The sequence below is a fragment of the Helicoverpa zea genome, chromosome 20 (genome assembly GCF_022581195.2).
Source record: "Helicoverpa zea isolate HzStark_Cry1AcR chromosome 20, ilHelZeax1.1, whole genome shotgun sequence".
Taxonomy (NCBI): Eukaryota; Metazoa; Arthropoda; class Insecta; order Lepidoptera; family Noctuidae; genus Helicoverpa; species Helicoverpa zea.
In genome coordinates, this window is record NC_061471.1 from 7,702,175 (window position 1) to 7,724,822 (window position 22,648).

General features: G+C 35.9%; 2 protein-coding genes across 3 annotated transcripts in view; one reads left to right on the forward strand and one right to left on the reverse strand.

Annotated features, from left to right (window-relative positions):
* LOC124639980 (neuroendocrine convertase 2) overlaps positions 1 to 22,648 on the reverse strand; it is a 115,380-nt gene that overhangs the window by 37,807 nt on the left and 54,925 nt on the right. For both annotated transcript variants that reach the window (XM_047177526.1, XM_047177527.1), the window contains exons 3-5: positions 5,603 to 5,843; positions 4,865 to 4,902; positions 37 to 113 (exon numbers count right to left, since the gene is read on the reverse strand). In XM_047177526.1, coding sequence (XP_047033482.1) covers positions 37 to 113; positions 4,865 to 4,902; positions 5,603 to 5,843 — 356 coding nt within the window. The remainder of the gene's footprint in view (positions 1 to 36; positions 114 to 4,864; positions 4,903 to 5,602; positions 5,844 to 22,648) is intronic.
* LOC124639981 lies at positions 13,025 to 14,298 on the forward strand. The gene has a single exon (XM_047177528.1). It carries the CDS (start codon positions 13,144 to 13,146, stop codon positions 14,215 to 14,217), a length of 1,074 nt encoding a protein of 357 aa, XP_047033484.1. The 5' UTR covers positions 13,025 to 13,143; the 3' UTR covers positions 14,218 to 14,298.

Genomic DNA, 22,648 nt, shown 5'->3' on the forward strand with positions numbered 1-22,648 from the left:
TATAATTATTGTAATAATTTATATTTACACACATACCTGTTAAACCAGTCGTCTGTATATCTTGGGTAAGGAAAGGGATCATTGCTGCTGAAATCATACGACGCCTCTGCGTTCTGTAACAAAACAAAAGAAATGAATAAATATAAAACAGTAGTGAAATAGCTAGAAAACGAATTAAATTTTGGCAAATTCGATACCTATGCCAAAACGTAATTTACGCACGTTGTAGTACGCACAAGGTCCGCGTATAGTGGAGAACTGCAATTGAAATGCCTTTTAGTTTCAGTAAAATACTGTATTAAGTATGTGTATTAGCTTCGTCTCTTCTCACACAAAGAAGGCATAACTTGCAGTGAGAAAGGCTGAATACCTATAACATTCCTTATTCTGAAGCAAACATTACAAAGTTTTAAATTATAGATATCCCTATTTTTTTTAGACCTTATCCATCAAATGTTTAGGCATGATTTTTTTTCAGCGTTGTACCTGAATACTTATATGTTTTAATATTTTTTGGGAAGTACTTCGACGGCAAAGTAGGTATACAAGCAATATGTACAAAATAAATTGCTTATTTCACGAAATATACATGACATGTTTGATGATGGATGAATATTGCTTAGAGAAGAACAACCCAACGAAACATTTTCATAACATATTATTTTATTACATACAAAGAACCTTCGAGGAATTCGCAACTGTTAAGCCTCGATTATTTCGAAAATATTTTGATGAAAAAATGTTGCTAAGCAAAATATGGCGGAACAAAAGTTGATATTAACAACTTCACGAATATATCCTCAAAAAGTTTAAGCAGATTATTGTAGTAGTAAGCTATACTATGCTATATTCAGTATACAGGAATGAATTTTAATAGTGCGCAAAAAAAAACTGGTGGTCCAGAATCGTTATCAGAACATATCTGCATCATCAGTAAAAAAAATTTTTTCATTCTTTTGTCCGCCCTAAAATCAGCAAAACATGGATACCAACTATTCTTAAGCCCGGTTTCCACTGCGAAAGGGTAATGTGCGGAAAATGGTTAGGCGGAACGGACTCCTTTTTAATGAAAGAGGTTTGCGTTTCCACCAACGAAGAGTTGGTCATTTGATTTCCACTGCAAAATGAAACTCAGATAGAGAAATGAGCGGACTGAGCTGAACGGAAAATGAGAAATGAAAAACGAATAGATAATTTCCACAGAGAACGAGTTCAGTTGAAGTTTTGAGCTGGTGTGTGTGGTCCTGTTGTTGCGATGTTATCGAGTGACACGGAATCGAGCAATGACAGTGATTATGTATACAGAAAAAAAAGCACGCAAAGAAGATTTTGGATGTGCCAGCATATTCAAGATCGTAAATTAAAAGCGGAATTTAGGCAGACAGCGAGAGAGTCCGTTCTGAACTAGTCGGTGCAGGCCTTGCGCAGCGGACTCTTTTCAATTTCTTTTTACTCGCTCAATCCGCCCCGCTCACCACTTTCTGTGTGGAAACGCTACTATGTAAATTGTAATTGCGAGTTGAGCGGAGTCCGTAAGTACTCCGCTCCGCTCCCTAGAACTGAGCGAGCTCATTTCTACTCTTTCTACACGCTCGGCTCTTTCCGTCCGACTATTTGTTGGTGGAAATATAAGTATGCAGTTTGCGTTTGCGAGTTTAACGAAGTCATTAATGGGTCCGTTCCGCTCGCGGTGGAAACCGGGCTTTACGCGCGCCGAGCGGAGCTCCGTCAGTAAACCGGTTTCGCGCTGGCCGCCGTGCCTACTATGACGACCGTGACCGTACTATCGGTTACAAAATAAACATCTTTCGATATCAATAACTTTTCTTTTTTGTACTAAAACACTACAAAATAAAAATATACGTATCTTTAAAACTTATTTAACTATAAGTTGACAAAGTTTGAGCACTGGATAAAATTCATTCATGTATTAAACTACTTACAATATTATAATGGGATCTTCGTACTACTGGATAGATTTGAAAAATTATCTCTCAGTTGGCAAGATACACTGTTACGTGTGACATGGGCTGTATTTTATCCGTATATACTTATAATATCCGTATATTATAAGTAGTTTCCGTGGGATGCGGGTATATATATGCGGGTACCGCAAGAAACAGCTATTTCCTTTGTAAATTAATAACTCAACATAATAAATATTGATGTCATTCCTCATTGGTTCATGAAGCAGATATTATACCAATATAACAAAGAGATACAAGGTTAAAAAGATTCCAAACAAAAAATATAATTCCAACAAATGTTTCATACTTTGCCCGGATATTTTTTTTATTACCCGGGCAATGCGTGGGACGAATAACAAAAGCTCGATCAACCGTTATGCTTTTGTCTGATATTGTGAATATATTGTTTTTCAATTTCATTATTTTGTAAGCTTTATGTGATATATAACTCTATGGTATACAGAAATTCAATTTGGTTCACTGTTATTTTTACAGATTGTAAAATCGCTTCTATTGTGTGTTTGTCATTCGTTATGAAATGTTTTTATACTTTGACGGAACCTATCGTATCTAAAATAGACAGTCACCTTTGGTTTGGTAGATACATAGGTTAATAAAATAAAATATATTTACATAGTCATCGTCAAAAAAAATATATCAAATCAAAAAAATTTATCAAATCAAAAAAATATATCAAATCTCTAACACTCGTTCAAACTAGTAAACCTTAAAAACACGATTGATGTATGCTTTTTCTTAGAGGAGCTACTTTCAAATACACAATGTCATGTTCAAGTAGCTCCACTGAACCACAAAACAAACGTAACTCGAAATGAGCCTCGACCTCGAACTTAAACCAAATTGAGCGACTGATGGTAATTGTGCGAAATCCCCGCTTAATCCTAATGAATTCGCACGCACAGCTAATCTCGGCATTGAGTCAGAATTAAAATTAATTAATCCAGTAATTAATGAGTCGAAGCGATACAATGGACTGATTCTGAAATAAAATCTTTTGCCTTTTGTTCATGCCTTGTAAACTTCACTACAACATCACAAAGCTTTTTTTTTCAACGGATAAAAAACTTTGGCATAGGCATCCCTTAATGACTTTCACGTTGCTTTTAATAAGAAATAATTCTAGTTTTAACCGATTTTCCAAAAAAAGGACGATCTGAATTCCGATGTCAGAAGTTTTTTTTTTTTTTTTTTTGTAATCTTAAGAAAAAATTAATTAAGAAAATATCTTCTTAACTGAAAAAGTCAATGTAATATAGTTTTTATTTAAGATGAATGACTAGACTCAATTCCACGAAGTATTTTGATACAAAAATGGCACTGAGGCATAATGTAGTACCATTTCATTAGTGAAATAATTTCTGGAATCGGTCCATAAATAGCATGAGATATTATTATAATACAGACTTTGTAATAACAATATTGGTTTATGGTTGGCTTTCTAATTTCTCCGAAGCGTTCTGAATTCTACCACCATATTTTTTTTCTTTAATCATTCTAAATTTAAAATTATGACATGACAGCAAAAAGTTTCCACAAAGCAAAGAGAAACTTTTTTGTGAAAATGTGTTTCTTTTTTAGGCTTTTATTTCAAGATGTTCAGTGTCCGTGATGATACTAATTTAAAATTCAACCGTGGAAATCTCATTCGTCGTTTCGTGGAACAGGGTGATAAAATGCTACAATTTTTTACCGCGCCTAAAATCCTTGTTTAATTCAACGCGTACTTTGACTAAAGAAATGTTTTTCTTTTTGTTAAATAATTGAGAATGCTTTCAATTGGTTGGAAGTTTTTTTTAGGTACAAGATATTTTGGGATTGACGAATATTTTATAGATAGATCAACAATTAGATATGAGAACAGATAGATATTACAGATTATATGTATCGGTCAGAAAGTAGTAGAATAAGCCCGGCCGCAGACATCCGGTTCCGGATCCGGTTTCCTGATCAGGAATCCTGATTCGGAAACCGAAATGCTCTTTTTTCATACAAAATGTTCACACGAGCGTACACGTTCTTACTTTTTCCGGACGGAAAAAAACCTGACATTCGGTTTAAAATGTTCTCCGTGCGTTCGGGTACTCAGAAAGGAATAAAACCTGATGACGTCATTCCGAACGCAGCGCTCGCGAACAATTTGGTTCGACTGCCGCACACATACGGAAATTTTCATTCTGAATCAAGGTAGCCCTGTTCCGAATGGACGTGTATCAGAGCATTCAGAGCCCGCCTGGGACTGGCTTGTTATATATGATTTTATTTTTGTATTAAATATAATAAAAAAAATCCTGTTTATTGAACAATTAACAAACGTACACATATTTACATAAATAAACACCCAAAAATAATGAGTTTTTTTTTTATTTCTCTCATATCTATGCCTTTATAATAATAATAATCAATTTTTATTCAGATAATACAATCCATTATTGTTAGTAAAGACATTTATGAAGTTCATCAAAGGATTGAATGGACTTTCTATAATTCTTAATAAATAATTCTTCTGGGTATGCTCGTAATTTAGCTGTTTTAACATAGAATTGACTTTTGGATAATCTTTAAGCATTCGACGGGTGTACCCAGTAACGTCGTTTCCTCTTTCTCTTGTTTAGCGCCAGTAAAAGTGCAACAGCAATCAATTCGTCATAGTCCATGATGTCGTGCCTTCAATATGGTTCCTCTTTACGTATTGGCCATGTAAATTCCGAATGAAAAAAACCGAATGTGTGCGCTAGTGACACGGAATCCCGAATCTGAATTCCTGATCAGGAAACCGTATCCGGAAACCGGATGTCTGCGGCCAGGCTAATAATTCAGTATAAATAGAATTGTTATACTATACAGTGGGTACATAAAGATATTTAATTAATACTTACATAGTTATATTTCAAATCTGGATGCATATAGTCGACACCTGTAACAAATGTCTTCTATTAACTTTTATTCTAATACTAAAACTGTTAATTAAGTTTAATTAAGTTCATAAATGTATACATTTACGCTCTTTGAAATCTTATACAGATTCATATCTTTTCTCTTCAAAAGAATATCTATGAAAGTGAATGTGTAATTACGGAGATACAACACATTTCAGCTTTGAATTTTAAAAACTGGATTAAAAAGACATTTTACAAAATGAAATGTGTATTCCTCTACCAATCTAAATGTCAAAGGTGAAAATAATAATAAGAAAGATTTTTATTATGAATGTATGAAAAAAATAGTAGCTATCTTTTTAATTCGAAGTAATATATTCTAATATTTTCATACGACTTAATTATGTTTTTCTAATAAATATTCACGAGAGCAGGTTAAGAGATACTGTAAAATGTTTTTGGAGGACAGAAAAATTGCTTTTTTTTTTCTTAGTTTTTAACACGAGTCGTATGTACTAGATTATATTAAAGATTCATATTTTATTAAAATTAAGATGTTTTAATATATTATATTATATAAAATGAAGTATCTGAGGATGAAGATTTACATAAATTCTTCGTATTAAAATAAAATATTTCTGTTGCTAAATAAACATCACTCTAAAACCATAGATGGTTTCATAGACACCACAACATTATTTTTTTTCTTTTACAAAAGAGGTCTAGTCTATGACTCACCATCATCCATAATAGCAGTAGTAACATTAACCCCAGTATACCCCTGCGCCCACGCAGCTTCCACGTTCAAATCCAGCTTGGGTTTCCCGCCATTCTGGCCCGTGTTCTTCAGGTACCATTGGAGCGGGAAGTAAGGATCTCGGGGTTCAGCCGCGGGGGCCGGGGCTGGTTCCGGCAGTCGGAGGGGGCGGAACCCCCTCTTTACTCTTTTAAAGCCGGTCTGTTGTACTGCTGTGTGAACCTTGGGACAAGAGAAAAAAAAATGATGTTTTTGATGTGTAGGGAAAATTTCTGGACATACCTATGTCTGATAATAAATAATATAACCATTTAATACATGGTATTTTTGTTCTCATCGAGTGGGCCGCAGGTTTTCGTAGAATTGTAACAGAAAAACAAAAATATATATGATAAGATTAATTTTATTTTGAAGTGTTTTGTAGTAGGAGTAGCTAATATTAACCTTTTTCTTCCTTAAAAATACGTATAGAATCATAAAATGAAGTGTAAAGTAATTTAGATAATAAATTGTAAAGTACGTCGTGTAACTACAATTTCGAGTTCCTAGACGTAATTCAAGTGACTCGTTAATATTCAGATTTTTATTTAATCCCACTTTCACAAACTTTCCTAACATAAAAACAACATCTAGATTGCATGTAACATTTACTTAAAAATCATAATTTCCCAAACAAGCTCAGTTATCGCTCCCTAACCGCAAGTTAAGTAAAACTTCTAGTTAAACAACATGCAGTTAATATTCCCACGAGGCTCTGCAAAGCTGACAATCCGACACAATTAGTGCGACAAAAAGTCGTGGAAGTCGCACGATGAATGCGCAGCTGTCGCGAGGGAAAATTATTATTGTTTGTTTGAAGTGAATGTGCGGTTTTGGTGAGGTTTTATTTAGGAAAGTTTTATGCTATAAAATGTGATTTGATAATAAGTCGGCTGTGTCTAGGTATGCTTCTAGAATCTATATAACATAACAATGTTGTCGGTATGGATTGTACCCTCGGCAATGAACCCACAGTTTTCATCTATATTAATTCAGTTATAAAATCAGACGCGGAAATTCATGACATAAAATATTAGGAAAAATTATAATTCCGCGAGACAGTATGTCTGGCAGAGTGACGGATTAATATTATTTCATCCAGAATATTTTAAGTAATTAACTGTTATGTTATTTTGATCGTCAATATTTTTGTAATTACCAGAACATTTTCTGGACCATTTCAATCACACCAACTTATAAACAAACTAAATACAAATCCAATGTCATATTGGAAATGAAGCAAGAATTAATATCCTGCTAGTAAATGCCTACGGGCTGCGGAAGCTACGATCGGACTACGGATGCTACGACCGGACTACGGATGCTACGACCGGACTACGGATGCTACGACCGGACTACGGATGCTACAAACTTATGATGAATATTTACTCGTAATGTTTACGTAGTTATGTTACTATAAAATATGTGGCTAATGATTTTATGTTTCATAGTTAGAACGAATGATTTTAATAAAAAATATGACCTCAGAATATTATATGCTTAACTTTCAAATGTAGTGTTGCATTTTTTTCAATTGTTATTCATGCATTCTTTAGTAAACTTTTTAACCATAACTAAACCTCTTTGAGCTTATGCGACATGTTGTTTTCTTTATAATATTTCATGTTCATTTAAAAAAATACCTTCCTAAGTCTCTTATCTTAATCCTAAAAACTATCCCTCCACATCCACTTCAAACCGCTATTTATTTAGTCCCCAACTAGCCCACATTACAAACGATCAGGGGTCCCCGAAGTCCCCTAAATTAGTATTCCACAAGCATCAGTTTCAGGATAAATGGGTTTCCGAAAAACTGATTAATATTGCTCTGAACTTGACCTGAATACAAAACAACACGAACTTTAGAATATTATATTTGTGTAACGGAATAACATTAAGAATTGCAAGTAAATAAATAATAAGAATATCACGTTTGCAATAGCTGACTGAGATGGCATTTCTTTGCTATAATATTTATGAATAGGAAGGCAGTAGGTATTATCTATAAATATTTTGGCATGGGAAAAATAGATGACATGTTTGATAAGGAAATAGTATGACAACTAGGAAAAATTTTAAGATACTTTTCCGGATGCGAAAAAGTCGAAAACTTCGGGGTATACTTTTGTCCTTCTCATATTACCGTGCAAACCTATTATCAAGTTTTAAGAAATGCAATTTTTATTCCAAGCAGTTTATTCATAAATACTTACTGTGTTGTATAAAACGCAAACTTACTACATACTTTTTACATCATCAGACAAAGATTACCCCTTGACTTTGTGCAAATGAGTTAGTAAAGACCGTAATTGTTCTACCATTCATAAATACTATGTTAACTCAATCGTTTACAATCTACAAATTACCAATCTCTTAGAACTTTACACATAACGTCTATTAAAGTTAGGTACTCCGTAATTCAACGTAAAATGAAATACGTAAGTTACATGCAAGTTTATGAAAGGTATTCAGTAACTTTGCGAAACTTACAAAGTGGCTCGTATGTTCTATTAAAGTAATTAACTTTAGACCGCTTTATAGTGAGATAAATGGTCATATTTAACTAGCTTCAGCCAGTCCTTCTCGCATAGTTTTTATTTGTTTGGTCCAACTAATTCTTAAACATAGAATTAAACATATTTTAACTTGCATTTTCATAAGAACCTGTATTAAGTCTATGTGGAATTAAAAAAACCGGCCAAGTGCTCGCGCACGAAGGGTTCCGTACCAGAGCAAAAATGATAAAAAAAATCACGTTTGTTGTATGGGAGCCCCCCAAAATATTTATTTTATTCTAGTTTTCAGTACTTGTTGTTATTGCGGCAACAGAAATACATCATCTGTGAAAATTTCAACTCTCTAACTATCACGGTTCATGAGATACAGCACTGGTGACAGACGGACGGACAGAGTAGCGAAAACAATAGGGTCTCGTTTTACCCTTTGGGTACGAAACCCTAAAAATAACTGACTTCGACCCATGTTTTTTATCGATCATCAGTTATTCACACATGTTTCATTAATATTGAAAGTATAAATACATTACTCAGATAGCGTAAAATGGAAGATAAAGTATGAGAATGAAAAACCGAGAATGTGTTAAGTATAAATTGCTTTTTAGAACTTAAGAGAGGGTTTTTGCTTATTCACAACTTTATCCCTTAGTCACGTTTTACTTTGTGCAAATTCTTGACCTTATTACTGGGAACCACACGAGTTAACTAAAATGTAAAAAGCTCTATGTCACAAGAATATTTTAAAAGCATGTTATTTTCTATAAATCTGAAATTCGTTTCATTCACTTATATTTTATTACCAAGTGTATAATATTGGCATGTTGTTTAAACTTTAAAGATCTTTGTAATTTTCTCATAGTTACTCAAAATTACAGTATTAGCAATACAGAAAATGGTTTCTTATAATATCTACACTATTTCTTTACGAATGCTATATCAGTCACAGCTATGCCCATGTATGCCCAAAATATAATTTCCTAATTAAAATCATAAGTTAAAGCAACAAAACAAAGATCTATGAAGAATATAAACGCATTTTTACTAGCACATTATCAAGATTTACACTCGAGGCGAGAAAAATCGATGCCCAAAGCCGTTCAGCCGCGACGCATAAACAGGACAGAATTGACAACGTTCAGCGTCTTTAAACTCTTCGTTGATATTCCAAGGCTTTAGCTCCATGAATAAAATGAAAACATGTGTTATAGCTTGTAAATTACGGGGTATTTTATGGTGAGAAGTATAAGGATATTGGTTTTATTGGAGCTTTTAGGCCCTTTTATTCTGATTCGATCATAGTTTTGTTTTTTTTTTTGATTGGGTAGTTTACTTTACCGACTGGTAACGGTGTTCATCCATAGACTATCTGTCATTTCTGTGAGTTGTCAAGAACAAACACGTTTAAAGGTTATGCGCTCGTAAAAGTAAATATTTTGTTGCGGTTTCGGATCGTTATAAAGAGAAAAGTAATGAAAGCAATGTGTATTTTCTATTATTAATCTATTGTTTATTTACTAATCTATAAATTAAACTGAAATCCAAGCCTAAATACGTAGATTCTAAAAAATACCGGTAACTTAGAACCGGACTGAGGGAGAAATGGGCATCTAGACTTGCGGGTGGTTTGGGCATCCCCAACGCCTATTATGTTCAGTTGAGGATTTTTAACTATTGTCCATTACAGAAAGATGCAGTTTAAATTCAAAAAGAATGGTTTGCGACGGAAAATTCCTAAAGATTTAATATTACGAGCAATACAAGAGGTATCAAAAGGTTCAAAAATAAAAATAGCAGCTGATAAATATGGAGTCCCTAGATCAAGTTGGCAACGGTACTGAAACAAGATTCTATAAAGGATTTTTCGCGCAGATTTATAACCTCACAAATTTTCACTGACGAAGAAGATCAAAAATTTACAAATTACCTATGGATGTAAAGTGATTTATAGATGCCCAAGCCTCCCACATGGTATGCCCAAGCCTCCCTACCATAGGGAGCATTGGACACTTTTTCCTTAGTTTATAAAATATCTCGTAATGTTGAAACTGATTGTAATTTTTAGGAAAGCTCTTTGATTATATCTAGCCAAACATAAGAAATGGCAATAAAAGTTGATTGTCTATAAAATCTGATTTTTTATGCAATAAATAGTGAAAAAGTGCCCATCCCTCCCCTACCTCCTCTAAAGTATGAAATGACTTTTAGAACGTTTTGAATCGAATGCGAAGTGAGAGTGATGTCGAAGTGAAATGCGAGTTGTTGTCTGAATTTTATAGAATCGACGTATGTACAGGTCATGACAAATAAAAAAGAAACAAGTGTTGTACATGAGCTCAAAAGAAACCTAAGAGATCTCATTAGGTAGGCAGGTCAAGTACCTTACGCAAAAACAAAAGAAAATTATCTTGTACAAAAGAAAAAAAAGCGTGCCTAAAAACCTGCATAGTCATTACTTGTTTAGGTCTCTTTAAGGGGTAGGAACCCAGTATACATTACAATAAAAAAATCGTTAAAAAAGCTTTTAAGTTAAACGGTTTTATCTTATGTGCACTGAAAACTAGAAAATAAAAAAATAGTTACTTACCTGTCAACCTACGTAGGTGGTCCCGGTCATATTAAACTAAAATAAAAACGTGGGGCCCATTAACTATTGCTGTAGTACTTTCTTCTAGAGGTATAATAGGTGTGGATTGCATCGACTTACTATAATCGTAACTGGAGATTTTGACAATCAATAATCAGCCGTAGCGGCTTCACCAGCGAACGCCGAGCTCATGATCTACCAAAGTATAAAGATATGCTTTGCCATAGGTAGGATTTCACAGGGACCCCACGTTTTTATTTTAGTTTAATATGACCGGGACCACCTACGTAGGTTGACAGGTAAGTAACTATTTTTTTATTTTCTAGTTTTCAGTGCACATAAGATAAAACCGTTTAACTTAAAAGCTTTTTTAACGATTTTTTATTTTCTAGTTTTTAGTATTTAATGAAAATGCGTACCGAATATTCCTCATTCTATCTAATTCATTTAGTGTATCATTATTACACGGTCTCCTGACAATTTATTACAATCTAATTCCTCAATACATAGCCCTTCCAGATACTTTTTTTTTTAACAACCCCAAAAATCATCACATGACCTCTCCTGCTGTGGGTCAGCAGCGGTGAGGGAGTGTCAGACTCTTGACTAGAAACCGTTTTGTTCCGTCGTAGGCCTTTTATGTACCAGGGCCGCGGTAACTCTTTCGAACAATCTCGCAGCCCAGGCAGGCCTTGGCCCTGTTGGGCCCCGCTGGAGTTACTGACAGTTTTCTACTTGTGAAGCCCTTTCATTTGATACCCGTATTGGTGGGATTGATAAAAAATTGTTATCAGCCATTTGGTAGCGGCGGCCATCTTAGATTTCAATTTTGCATAGTAAATTGTATTCTACTTGTTGAGACCTTTCATTTGATACCCATGTTGATGGGATTGATAAAACCTACGTTATCCGCCATTTTATAGCGGCCGCCATCTTGGATTAAATTTTTTATAGTATATTGTATTCTGTTTGTTGAGCCCTTTCATTTGATACCCATATTGATGGGATTGATAAAACCTACGTTATCCGCCATCTTAGATTTCAATTTTGCATAGTAAATTGTATTCTACTTGTTGAGACCTTTCATTTGATACCCATGTTGATGGGATTTATAAAACTTAAGTTATCCGCCATTTTGTAGAGGCCGCCATCTTGGATTTTAATTTTATATAGTACATTGTATTCTACTGGTTGAGAACTTTCATTTGATACCCATATTGATGGGATTGATAAAACCTACGTTATCCGCCATTTTGTAGCGGCCGCCATCTTGGATTTCATTTTTTATAGTAAATTGTATTCTACTTGTTGAGTCCTTTCATTTGATACCCATGTTGATGGGATTTATAAAAACTAAGTTATCCGCCATTTTGTAGAGGCCGCCATCTTGGATTTTAATTTTATATAGTACATTGTATTCTACTGGTTGAGAACTTTCATTTGATACCCATATTGATGGGATTGATAAAACCTACGTTATCCGCCATTTTGTAGCGGCCGCCATCTTGGATTTCAATTTTTTATAGTATATTGTATTCTGCTTGTTGAGCCCTTTCATTTGATACCCATATTGATGGGATTGATAAAATCTACGTTATCCGCCATTTTGTGCCGGCGGCCATATTGGATTTACAATGTTATTGATATTACTATATTGTATTGTCATCGGAATTAAAGGTGTATACAAAATTTCAGATTAATCGGTTGACAGGAAGAGGGTGAAATTTGAATTACTAAATTTGACCCAAGAATGAATAAATAAAACAAACGGGGTAAGCTAAATAAAACCGTTTAATAATTATAAATTAAAATATGCTATGAAATTCTAACGCTTCTTTACTTTGTGAAAGACCTTTCTACCCACTGAAAAGTAAATAAAAGTGTCAAGTACTCTCTCCATTTAAATATTAATTTCTCTGCGGTCTTTCAGAGAGAGTGACGTCACGGACGCCAAGTTAGCCTGTGCTGGTTGTTGTTGTTTAGCATCAAATAAATTAAAAACGTATACAATAGTAAAAATTATATTACAAAAAGTCAAAGCTTAACCTAGTGCATCACATAAAACGTTATCTAGTGTTTTAGTGCAGTGTATTATATGCAAAACTTAAAACTATTTACAACAAAACTTAAAGCTAATTAACAGTGACCTAAATCTACCCTAAACATAAAAATATAAACATTAATTATTAAACATTATCCGAAATTAGCTGCTGAAGTGATACCAAAGTGCGCATATTACTCTGTTTACCCCAGTGTCGATACATGGTGTTAGTGAACCATAATACTCCCATCTAACCATAGCCGCACGCAAAGTTGTGAACAGCGCCATCTTTCGATACTCAAAATAAACCTTATCGATTGCTTCCGGACTTTCGACACAGTCATGCCTGCATCTAGGTGTGGTGGTTGCAAGAAATATATGACGTCGATAGATGCCGCTACATGCATCAAGTGCAATCGCATACACCATCGAGCTTGCGTTAGTCTGCCTGCAACGGGTTGTATTCCAACGGACTGGTGTTGTCCGGAATGCCAGAAAAACAAGGTTAGGGACAATAAGGCGGAGACACCCGTAAGAGGAATGGCAAATTCTGTCCTTCCAAAGGAGCAGCTCTCTAAGGAACTGGTGGATACCAGCCCGTTTAGTTGTACTGCGCTGGACGAGACTTCAACTTTTTCTCCGGACTTGGCTGTTGAACTTCGGATGTTTAAGGAGGAACTTCGTGCAGAGTTTCGCCTCATGCACAAAGAATTCCTTCAATTGCGGACAGAAGTGGCGCAGCTAAAAGACGCCCTAAATAATTCTGGCGAGCGTATGGACGTGATTGAGGCGCGAGTTGAAGCTCTCGAGCTGAAGCTTGAGCAGAAAATCTTGCCGACCAATAGCGATTACGTCGATAACACTATCGCTGAATTGAAGTGCCAGCTTAACGAGCGTGATCAAGAACTGTTGCTCAACGACATTGAGATCACAGGAATCCCGGAGAGTAAAGACGACAGCACCCTCCACCTCGTGAACGTTCTCGCAGTAAAGCTCGGCATTACACTAGACGAGAGGGACGTCGTCCATGCCGAACGAGTCGGAGCTACGCACCGCAACCGTGTGGTTGCCTTGGATGGCAGTATTGCTGCTGACCCCGCTGCGCAACGGCCGCGGAGTATATCGGTGCGCCTGGCGAGGCGCGCGACCCGCGACGCGCTACTGCGCGCGGCCCGAGTGCGTCGTGGCTTGAGTACGGATGCACTCGATATGCCTGGGCCGCCGCACCGTGTCTACGTCAACGAGCGCCTCACGCGCACTAATCGCCAGTTATTTTATCGCGCCCGCCAGGCAGCGAGTCTGCATGGCTGGAAGTATGTGTGGACAAGGGAGGGAAAAATATTGTGTCGCAAGGACGATCGTTTGAAGGTAGAACGTATTAGACTTGAAGATGATGTTACCAAAATTTTTGGCTAAAGATCGGTTTGAGGCTTAAGTTGTGTTTAATTGTAGTTGTGCCTAAGATTTTTCATTGTACTGTCTTTTTATTGTTATTATATTTGTTTTCGTGTTCATTTTCATTACTCAATTTTATATGTCTTCTATATTCACTTTTAAACTTGTTTTTCTTCTTAATAAGTGTTGAAACCGAATGGTGCGCATATCTTGCACTATCGAATGGGAGTCCTCTTGGATTAATTGTTATCAACCCACTTTTAATTTTTCTGCTCACAGCTACATTGGTCTACATTTTTGACCAAGTAATATTATTGGCGCATTGCTTGCACGTATCACACACACATATAAATGCAGTTATGCTTTCCTACACACTATTATACAATAAACAAAGCAAAAATATACATCTGAAAACTATTTACTACCTTACTACAATAAGTTACATAAACGATATTAAACTAATATATAAAATGTCTTACAAACTCATAATATTTACGTTATTCACTATTTCCTTTTTTTACAAATTTATATTTAAACCCGCATATCTTATTTATTATTTACTAGCACTAATTCTATCCCTAATGAAATGTTATTTATTTGATTTTATTGTTATTTACAACACCAATTCACTATTTATACGTAGGATTAAATTTTATATTATTATCATTTTGTTGGTTCCCATTGACAGTAAAAACATTAGTCTCTTTTGTCGGCATAAGTTTTTGTTTTTAACAACAAAACACTGTGTTATAAATGCATGATAAATATTTAAAAGTTGGTTTGTTAAACGTGGGTTCCCTCGGTACGAAGCACGATGACTTTGTGGCGTCAGTGGTAAGTCATTCATTCGATATAGTCGCAGTCAATGAGACCTGGTTACGAGCGGGCGAGGAGGGTCGCGCGCCCACGGTGCCGGGCTACCGTCTGCGTCACACGCCGCGACCTGCGACTGTGCGCGGGGGTCGTGGCGGTGGTGTGGGTTTTTACCTTAAGCGCGGTCTGACTGTCCGCGCCTGTTCTACACCAACTGACCCCAGATATGAGTCTATCGAACAAATGTGGATTACCCTGTCTTTGAATGGAGTCAAACTCGCTATAGGAACAGCGTATCGTCCCCCTCGCTCTGATTTGGACCTCTTCTTAGATTCAATTACCGACACCATCAGTTCACTAGCAAAATGTGACCACTATATACTGCTTGGCGATTTTAATGTTAATATGTTGATCACCAGTTGCCAAACTCGGAAAGTCAGTGAATTTTTAAATTGCCTGAACCTTAAGCAATTAGTTGACTCCCCCACCCATTTCACGGATCATAGTCAGACGCTAATCGACCTTGTTTGCACTACCATAAACAACATATCTGTCTGTGTTGAACCATTCGGTTCAATACATGGTCACGCATTGGTAAATTGCACACTTAATATAAAGCGTAGTAAGTATAAACCTCACACGGTGGCTTTCAGACCAATTTCAAAAATTTATATGGAAAGTTTTGATGATTGCTTGGCGCGTATAAACTGGGAAATCATTCGTGACTTATCAAATGTAAATGACATGGTCGATGCACTGAACCGGAATGTCGTGTCTGTTTTCGATGAGTATGCTCCAGTCAAGACTTGCTTGATCAAAGACCACTCATACCCATGGATAACAGATACGATAAAGTTCATGATGCATCTGCGTAATGAGGCCCTCGCCAAGTATCGTACAACTAAGTCGGAATCAAAGAAGGTATATTACAAACAATTAAAATCACTCGTGTCCAGTTCCTTATTTTATGAAAAAGTTGCATATTTTAAACAAAACATAAATAACAAAATTAACGACCCAAAAACACTATGGAAAAATTTGAAAAGTACTATATTGCCACCTAAACCACTCAATGACCTTCCAGTTCACTTTAGAGACCCTGATCAAATAAATTTAAATTTTTTGAATGTTCCTGGTAATCCAAACTTAAATGCAACTGTAAGTACCTTCTTTGAATCTCACCGCTTTAGTGAGGCGAGTTTCTCACTACACCCGGTGAGTACCGAACAGGTTTTGCGATATTTTGGTCAGTTGAAATCGAATGCCGAGGGTTGTGACGGAATAACACTTGACATGCTTAAACTGACATTTCCGCATACAATAGAAGTTATCACAGATATTGTTAATAAGTCGATTGCCTCTGCAACGTTCCCTGACATCTGGAAAATTGCTTGTGTTAGACCCCTCCCAAAAATAAACAACCCGACGGAACTCAAAGATCTCAGGCCCATAAGCATATTGCCATGCCTATCCAAAATTGCTGAAAAAGCAATCTTTCAGCAGCTGTCGCAGTATTTGGATGCAAACAATATGCTTCCGGAGTTGCAGTCAGGCTTTCGTAAGCAACGTGGCACTTCGACCGCTCTGCTGGATGTGACGGATAACATCCTATCTGCACAGGACAAGGGCATGTGCACAATTCTGGTTTTGCTAGATTTTTCGCGTGCCTTTGACTGCATTAATATTGAGTTGCTTCTTAGCAAACTAAAGTATTACGGATTTGACGATAATGCAATAAAATTGTTTAGGAGCTATCTTAGCAATCGGCAGCAGCGTGTTGAAGTGCGACTGAGCAATGGGTCAACCCTGACCTCGTCACTTACTCCCGTCAATAGAGGAGTTCCGCAGGGCTCAATACTGGGCCCCCTGATCTTCATTTTATACTGTGCTGACATCGTAAACTCGCTGGAGCGGTGTAGGTATCACATTTACGCTGATGATGTACAAGTTTACGTCTCGTTTGTTCCTGGCGAACATTTAAACGCTCTGAGAGATTTGAACGAAGACCTTAATAGGATAGCAAGTTGGGCAGAGGTCAACGGCTTGGTACTTAATCCCGCCAAAACTAAGTACATGATATTTGGTACAAAATGTCAGATTAGTGCCCTGCCGTCTACAATAGACGTTGTACTCATGGGTGAGTCGGTTGACCGAGTTAATGAAGCACGTAATCTGGGTCTGACCATGGATGCGGAGTTGAGGTATGAGGCACACGTGGCAAAGTCGGTGCGCACGTGTTTCTACCGGCTTAAAATCCTTTATAAAATAAGGCCTTTTTTGTCGGAGGAATTGCGTGTGCAGCTGGTTGAGTCACTTGTGCTTTCTAACCTTAACTATGCAGACACTGTTTACGGTCCTCGATTGCTGGCACGAACGGAACGCCTGATCCAGAGAGTGCAAAATGCCTGCGCCAGATTCTGCTTCAAAATACCACCAAGAACTCACGTCACTCCCTTTATCAATGAACACTCCATCCTTAAGATGAAGTCGCGCCGCAAGTTGCACTTGGCTTGCCTACTCTTTGGGGTTACAAAGTACAAAGAGCCATCCTATTTGTATAATAAACTCAGCTTTATTGCTACTAAGAGAGATCGCCCGGTACGACAATGCTCACAGCAACTCTCCACGGAACCGCACAGCACTGCGGCCTTCAGAGGCAGTTTTAGGTACGCTGCTACTAAATGCTGGAACAATATTCCCCCGCCAATAAGAAATCTCAAAACACTTGGTACCTTTAGAACACACTTACGAAAGTTCCTTATTACATCACAAAAAAAACTAGGTATGACGATTTCAAATACCTCCATAATCTAGCGGTAGCAGGTACCTGCCGTGATGCTGTTTCGTTGCCGTGTTCCGGCTGACTTGTAGTCTGACAAAACTAGTACTGGCAGATTGCATAATTACACATTTTTGCACTTCATTATTAATCATACATAGTTCATATTCAAACACAACACACACAGAACATAAAACACTTATTTCAAATACACACAGCACACACCAATCATCTACTCGACGTCCGTGCGTCATTTTCGGGATCCAGCAGAATACCAGCGTCAGGTATTCTACCTGACACATGCTGAGCTGGACTCCCATTCGGTGCAAGCGTAAGACACTGCACCACGCCGTTAATTTTTGTATTTTATGTTTGTCTTTCTACCCACTTCTTGTTTTGTTTTATTTCTTATTGTGTATCTTTATGGTGTCTTGTCGTTTGTCTGAATAAATGTTATATCTATCTATCTATCTATATCTTCAGTGCATTCATAAAGAGATGCTTCTAAGTAATTTAATGAATTTTTATGTTATCCACTTTTGTTATTTGACGTTCCTGTGAAAGTAAAATATGGACGGTTTGCATAAGAATATGCATGCAGTGTTTGTACAAAGAGTTTCAAGTCAGAATTGAAATGGTTGTTTTGAAATATTTCTGCACCGACCTATGTTAGTTTGACTGCCATACTTATACTTTGGTGTAGTTTAGAGAAGTATTATTGAATAAGTCAAACGGACGTAAGGATATTATTATTTTAGAAGCTACTGCTAGAAAAACTTTGCTGTATCACTCTTTAAAAAAGAAAATATACTAATTGACACATATACATAAAAATATCTACTTAAATGAAACTAAAAGGGGGCTTTTTAGTTGTTACCCTAAAATAGTAATAATACGATCTAATTAAACAGTCTAAACATTTCAGAGATTTTAAAAACGAATTTACCTACTACATACGACAGATTAACCAGCCCCCATATTCATCAAACATTGAAATTCGGCTGAGCAAAATAAATAGAAACCTTAAAACCTTATATAGAACAACGTTTGGTACTTTCAAAGGGTTCTTTGTATTTCAGAACGACGTATAAGTGCCTACGTGAGAGAATTAGGCTGCGTCTACATTATGTGCCAGACGTTCCGCTAATGTAGACATTTGCATAATTTTTAACCTCATAAAAGCCGTTTGACAAATAGGAGCTAGTTCTCACCTTGTTTGACATAATTTTACGTATAACATTTTTGTTTTATAAAACGAGCCTGCGAATTTGTTTTTTTTTTTATGAAAAATATAGATAGAGCTTTTAGGGAAGTGTTCTATGTGCCATTGAAACAGTATTATTCTAATAAAGAATGGATACCCTTTGGTTTCTACATATCGATTTATCTTCATCTACAGACTTTATTCGCTCTTGAGTTAGTTAAGTTTAAGCATACCACGAAGAACTATATGTATATACCTACTTGATTTTCTCATTATCTTAACATAAATCAATCGAATCCAAAGACCAAATCCCCACAGTGTAAACACGACCTAACACAAAACGCTACACAACTCCGCACGCGAAAATTCCGCACACATCGTTACGTAATTTACGCTTTGTCGGCTTCGACTGTTACACACAGAATTGTTGAGCGAGTTTCACAATACCGCACACTGGAGACTAAACAGTCGGCCGACAGTTGCCGCTATGATTGACAATCTATCTATATTAATAAAAATGAATTGTTGCTCATTAGTCTGATTATAACTCGAGAACGGCTGGGCCGATTGAAGGGAAGGTTTGAACGATACGAAGTTCGCGGGATCAGCTAGTTATATTATAAAGAACATCTCGATTCCTATCTAAGTTTTCATTTCAAAGTCAAAATGGGTTATTAAACTGGGCTAATTAGATAAGCACTATTTAACGCCAAAATTGCAAAAAATACAGCACCCCCAAAAACGCTCCCCTTTCACCATTTCTAGTGTTATGGTTGGAAAAAAGAAACGATAAAGAACAAACTTCCCAGCAACACGGCTGTCTATTACGATTTACTTATTAATATAATTTACGACGTATATAATTCGAAATATTCAGTCTCATACCGCCTAAATACCTGATCTTTGTAACGTGCGTACTACCATTCATCTTCATACTGATTTATGAGCCCAAACTAACTATCGGCCGATTAAAAGTTTGCAGTGTGCGTTTAATCTAACACTGAATTTGTTGAACGAGCTTCAGCAAACATTTAGTCCTTTCTGTAATATCATATTCTGTTATTTCATCCGGATAAATATTTTTATCATGTTAGTTTAACCGGGTGATGCTTTGTCAAATAATTGATGTGAAGTTTGTATGAATGGTTTGAGTTATTTTTAGGTTGAAAATGTGATAGCAAACTTTTATTATTTATGTGTACCATCTATAACCATATGAAATAATAATAAAGAATCAAGTATTGTTTTTCAATTATTATGACATAATAAAATTAATACAACAGGTAATGTACATATCTCCAACATTGTATTAGGATATAAGATCTTTTTTCAGCAAATTGTGAGCGCCATAATTAAAATTAAATCTGTTGTTATTTTAACCGTTAGTAAAGAAAAGTTTCTTATTTCAATCCAAAGACACTATACCACAAAAAAAACGGTAGACAGACGAAAAATCTTATTTTTCTTGTAAAAAATCTCGGCTCAAAAATTATTGTTAAAAGGCCTTTTCCCTGTGGGTGGGTACAAGTCCTGAAACATTGAAATAAAACATGAAAGCGCCGCCACTTCTCGTAATAGAGTGAAATTGGGAGTAATTCTATTTTACCTGAGAGGGTTCATAATAATATGTTTATTCTTTACTGTTGGACCTTTCTTCTGAGTGCTGGTAATTGTGATGTGGTTAATTTTGGTCCTGTTCGAATTATTTTTGTTTCAATGTAGCTACAATGTCCACCGAAACTCTATAAACACAATCATAGTTGAACTTTGTGAACATTTGATTGGTAACTTGGAGCATAGGTCCAAGTTCACCTATAACATAAGCGTCTGTTTTTTTAAAGCAACTACTTAGTTTCTTAGAAAATTGAACTTGGCCCTTAGTGACAGACACACAAGTTAATAATTCATGCCACAAGAGGATAATCTATCTTAAATAAGTGTTAAACTTATTTGAAATTTTAGTTTTTTGCTCCGGAATTACAACATCAGCAGTGTGATTCTATAAAGACTTCACTCTTGCGAGCGTGTTTGCGAGTTGAACTAAATTAAACTCGAGATAAAGTATGAGATGACTATTAGAACGTTTTGAACCGAATGTGAAGTGAGAGTGAATAGCGAAGTGAAATGCGAGTTGTTGTCTGAATTTTATAGAATCGACGTACAGGTAACCGACACTTTGGACAGTTAAATAATAAACGTTGCTAAGCTGAAAGTTTCAGTAGTGCTGCTGACCAAATTCATGCGAATTTTTAAAGACATTTCTATCTAAACTTAAGAAAAAACATTTTACCTACTTCTTTATATCCGTGTGCGGGAAGTAGGTCTCTCAGAACTCTAGCAACACAGGGAAGAAGGTAGTAAAAGTATATTATTTTCCGAAGCAGTTGTAATACTGAGTACACATCAACACCAACGTAACAAAATCAAACAACTGCAAAAAAACTTTTCATAATACAACCAAACTTTTACCAAAAAATAAGCTATAATGAATTTCCGCCACTCTCAACTTCGAAACAAGCGTAATTACGGGAGAGAAAAAGTAACAAAAAACACGTGAAATGAATGCTTGAAACTTTTACTTAAAGTTCCCACACACCGCAAAATTTTAGTCGGCCGATACTTTGTTTGGACTCATAAATCAGTACGAAGATAAATGGTAGCACGCACATTACAAAGATCAAGAATTTAGCCGATATCAGGCCGACTATATAATAACTTTGATTATAATCAAGGTTTTCTTAAAAAACACGCTGTTTGTAACGTTTCTTAGCTAACCATATATTACCATCAGAACTCAGAGCGTGTGCAAAATTTCATCCTAATCGAAGGCCGGGAAGTGGGTCAAATTAAGATTCCAAGATTTTCTAACATACATAGTTACAAGAGAAGCTAATATGAGCATATCAAAAAAAATGCCAGCCATAGGATCAATTGTCGGCCGACGGTACTGTTTGCCGGAAAGTTATACCGAAAATTCAGGGCTCAATTCTGATGAATGATTCGTAATTTATGCGGAATGAGAAATCTTGCTAACATGGCCTTGCCGGTCGCAATATGCTAAGTGAGTCTCAAATGGCCTACATTATTAATAGGGACATCTACCAATTAATTCCAGCTGTAAATATAGAGGTTCTCCTCTATATCTTTTCCTCTATTTCTTTTTAATATAGTAATCAAAAATGAAATCAAATTTCATTAAATACTGGTTTAAAGTTCACTCTTGTTCTCGTATTTACAATGATATACATTTAAAAAATTACTGCAATGCAGATGGACGCTCGGAAAATATTGAGAATCGGTATTGTTGTTATTTCGCAATATAAATCACCAATCACTATGCTGTTTGCGTACTATTGAAGATTTATGATCATCATGCAAAAGCTTTTAAAACAACGTTTTCCTTCGCGAAAAAGACTAAAGAAATACGTGAGTCACGTTCTAGTTTTATCCCTTAACGCTGGTTTAAAAAGCTAAAAAATTTGAAAGATATTTTGTATTCTGTAGAAATGAACACATAACTCACTAGTTACTAAAATAGTACACATATATAGCTATAAAAGGTAAAACAAAAGAAAAAAAGAATAGGTAGATAATTAATTACTTTTCACTGTCCTTAATCACTAACATTGACCAACAAACCTACATTGACTAGGTTT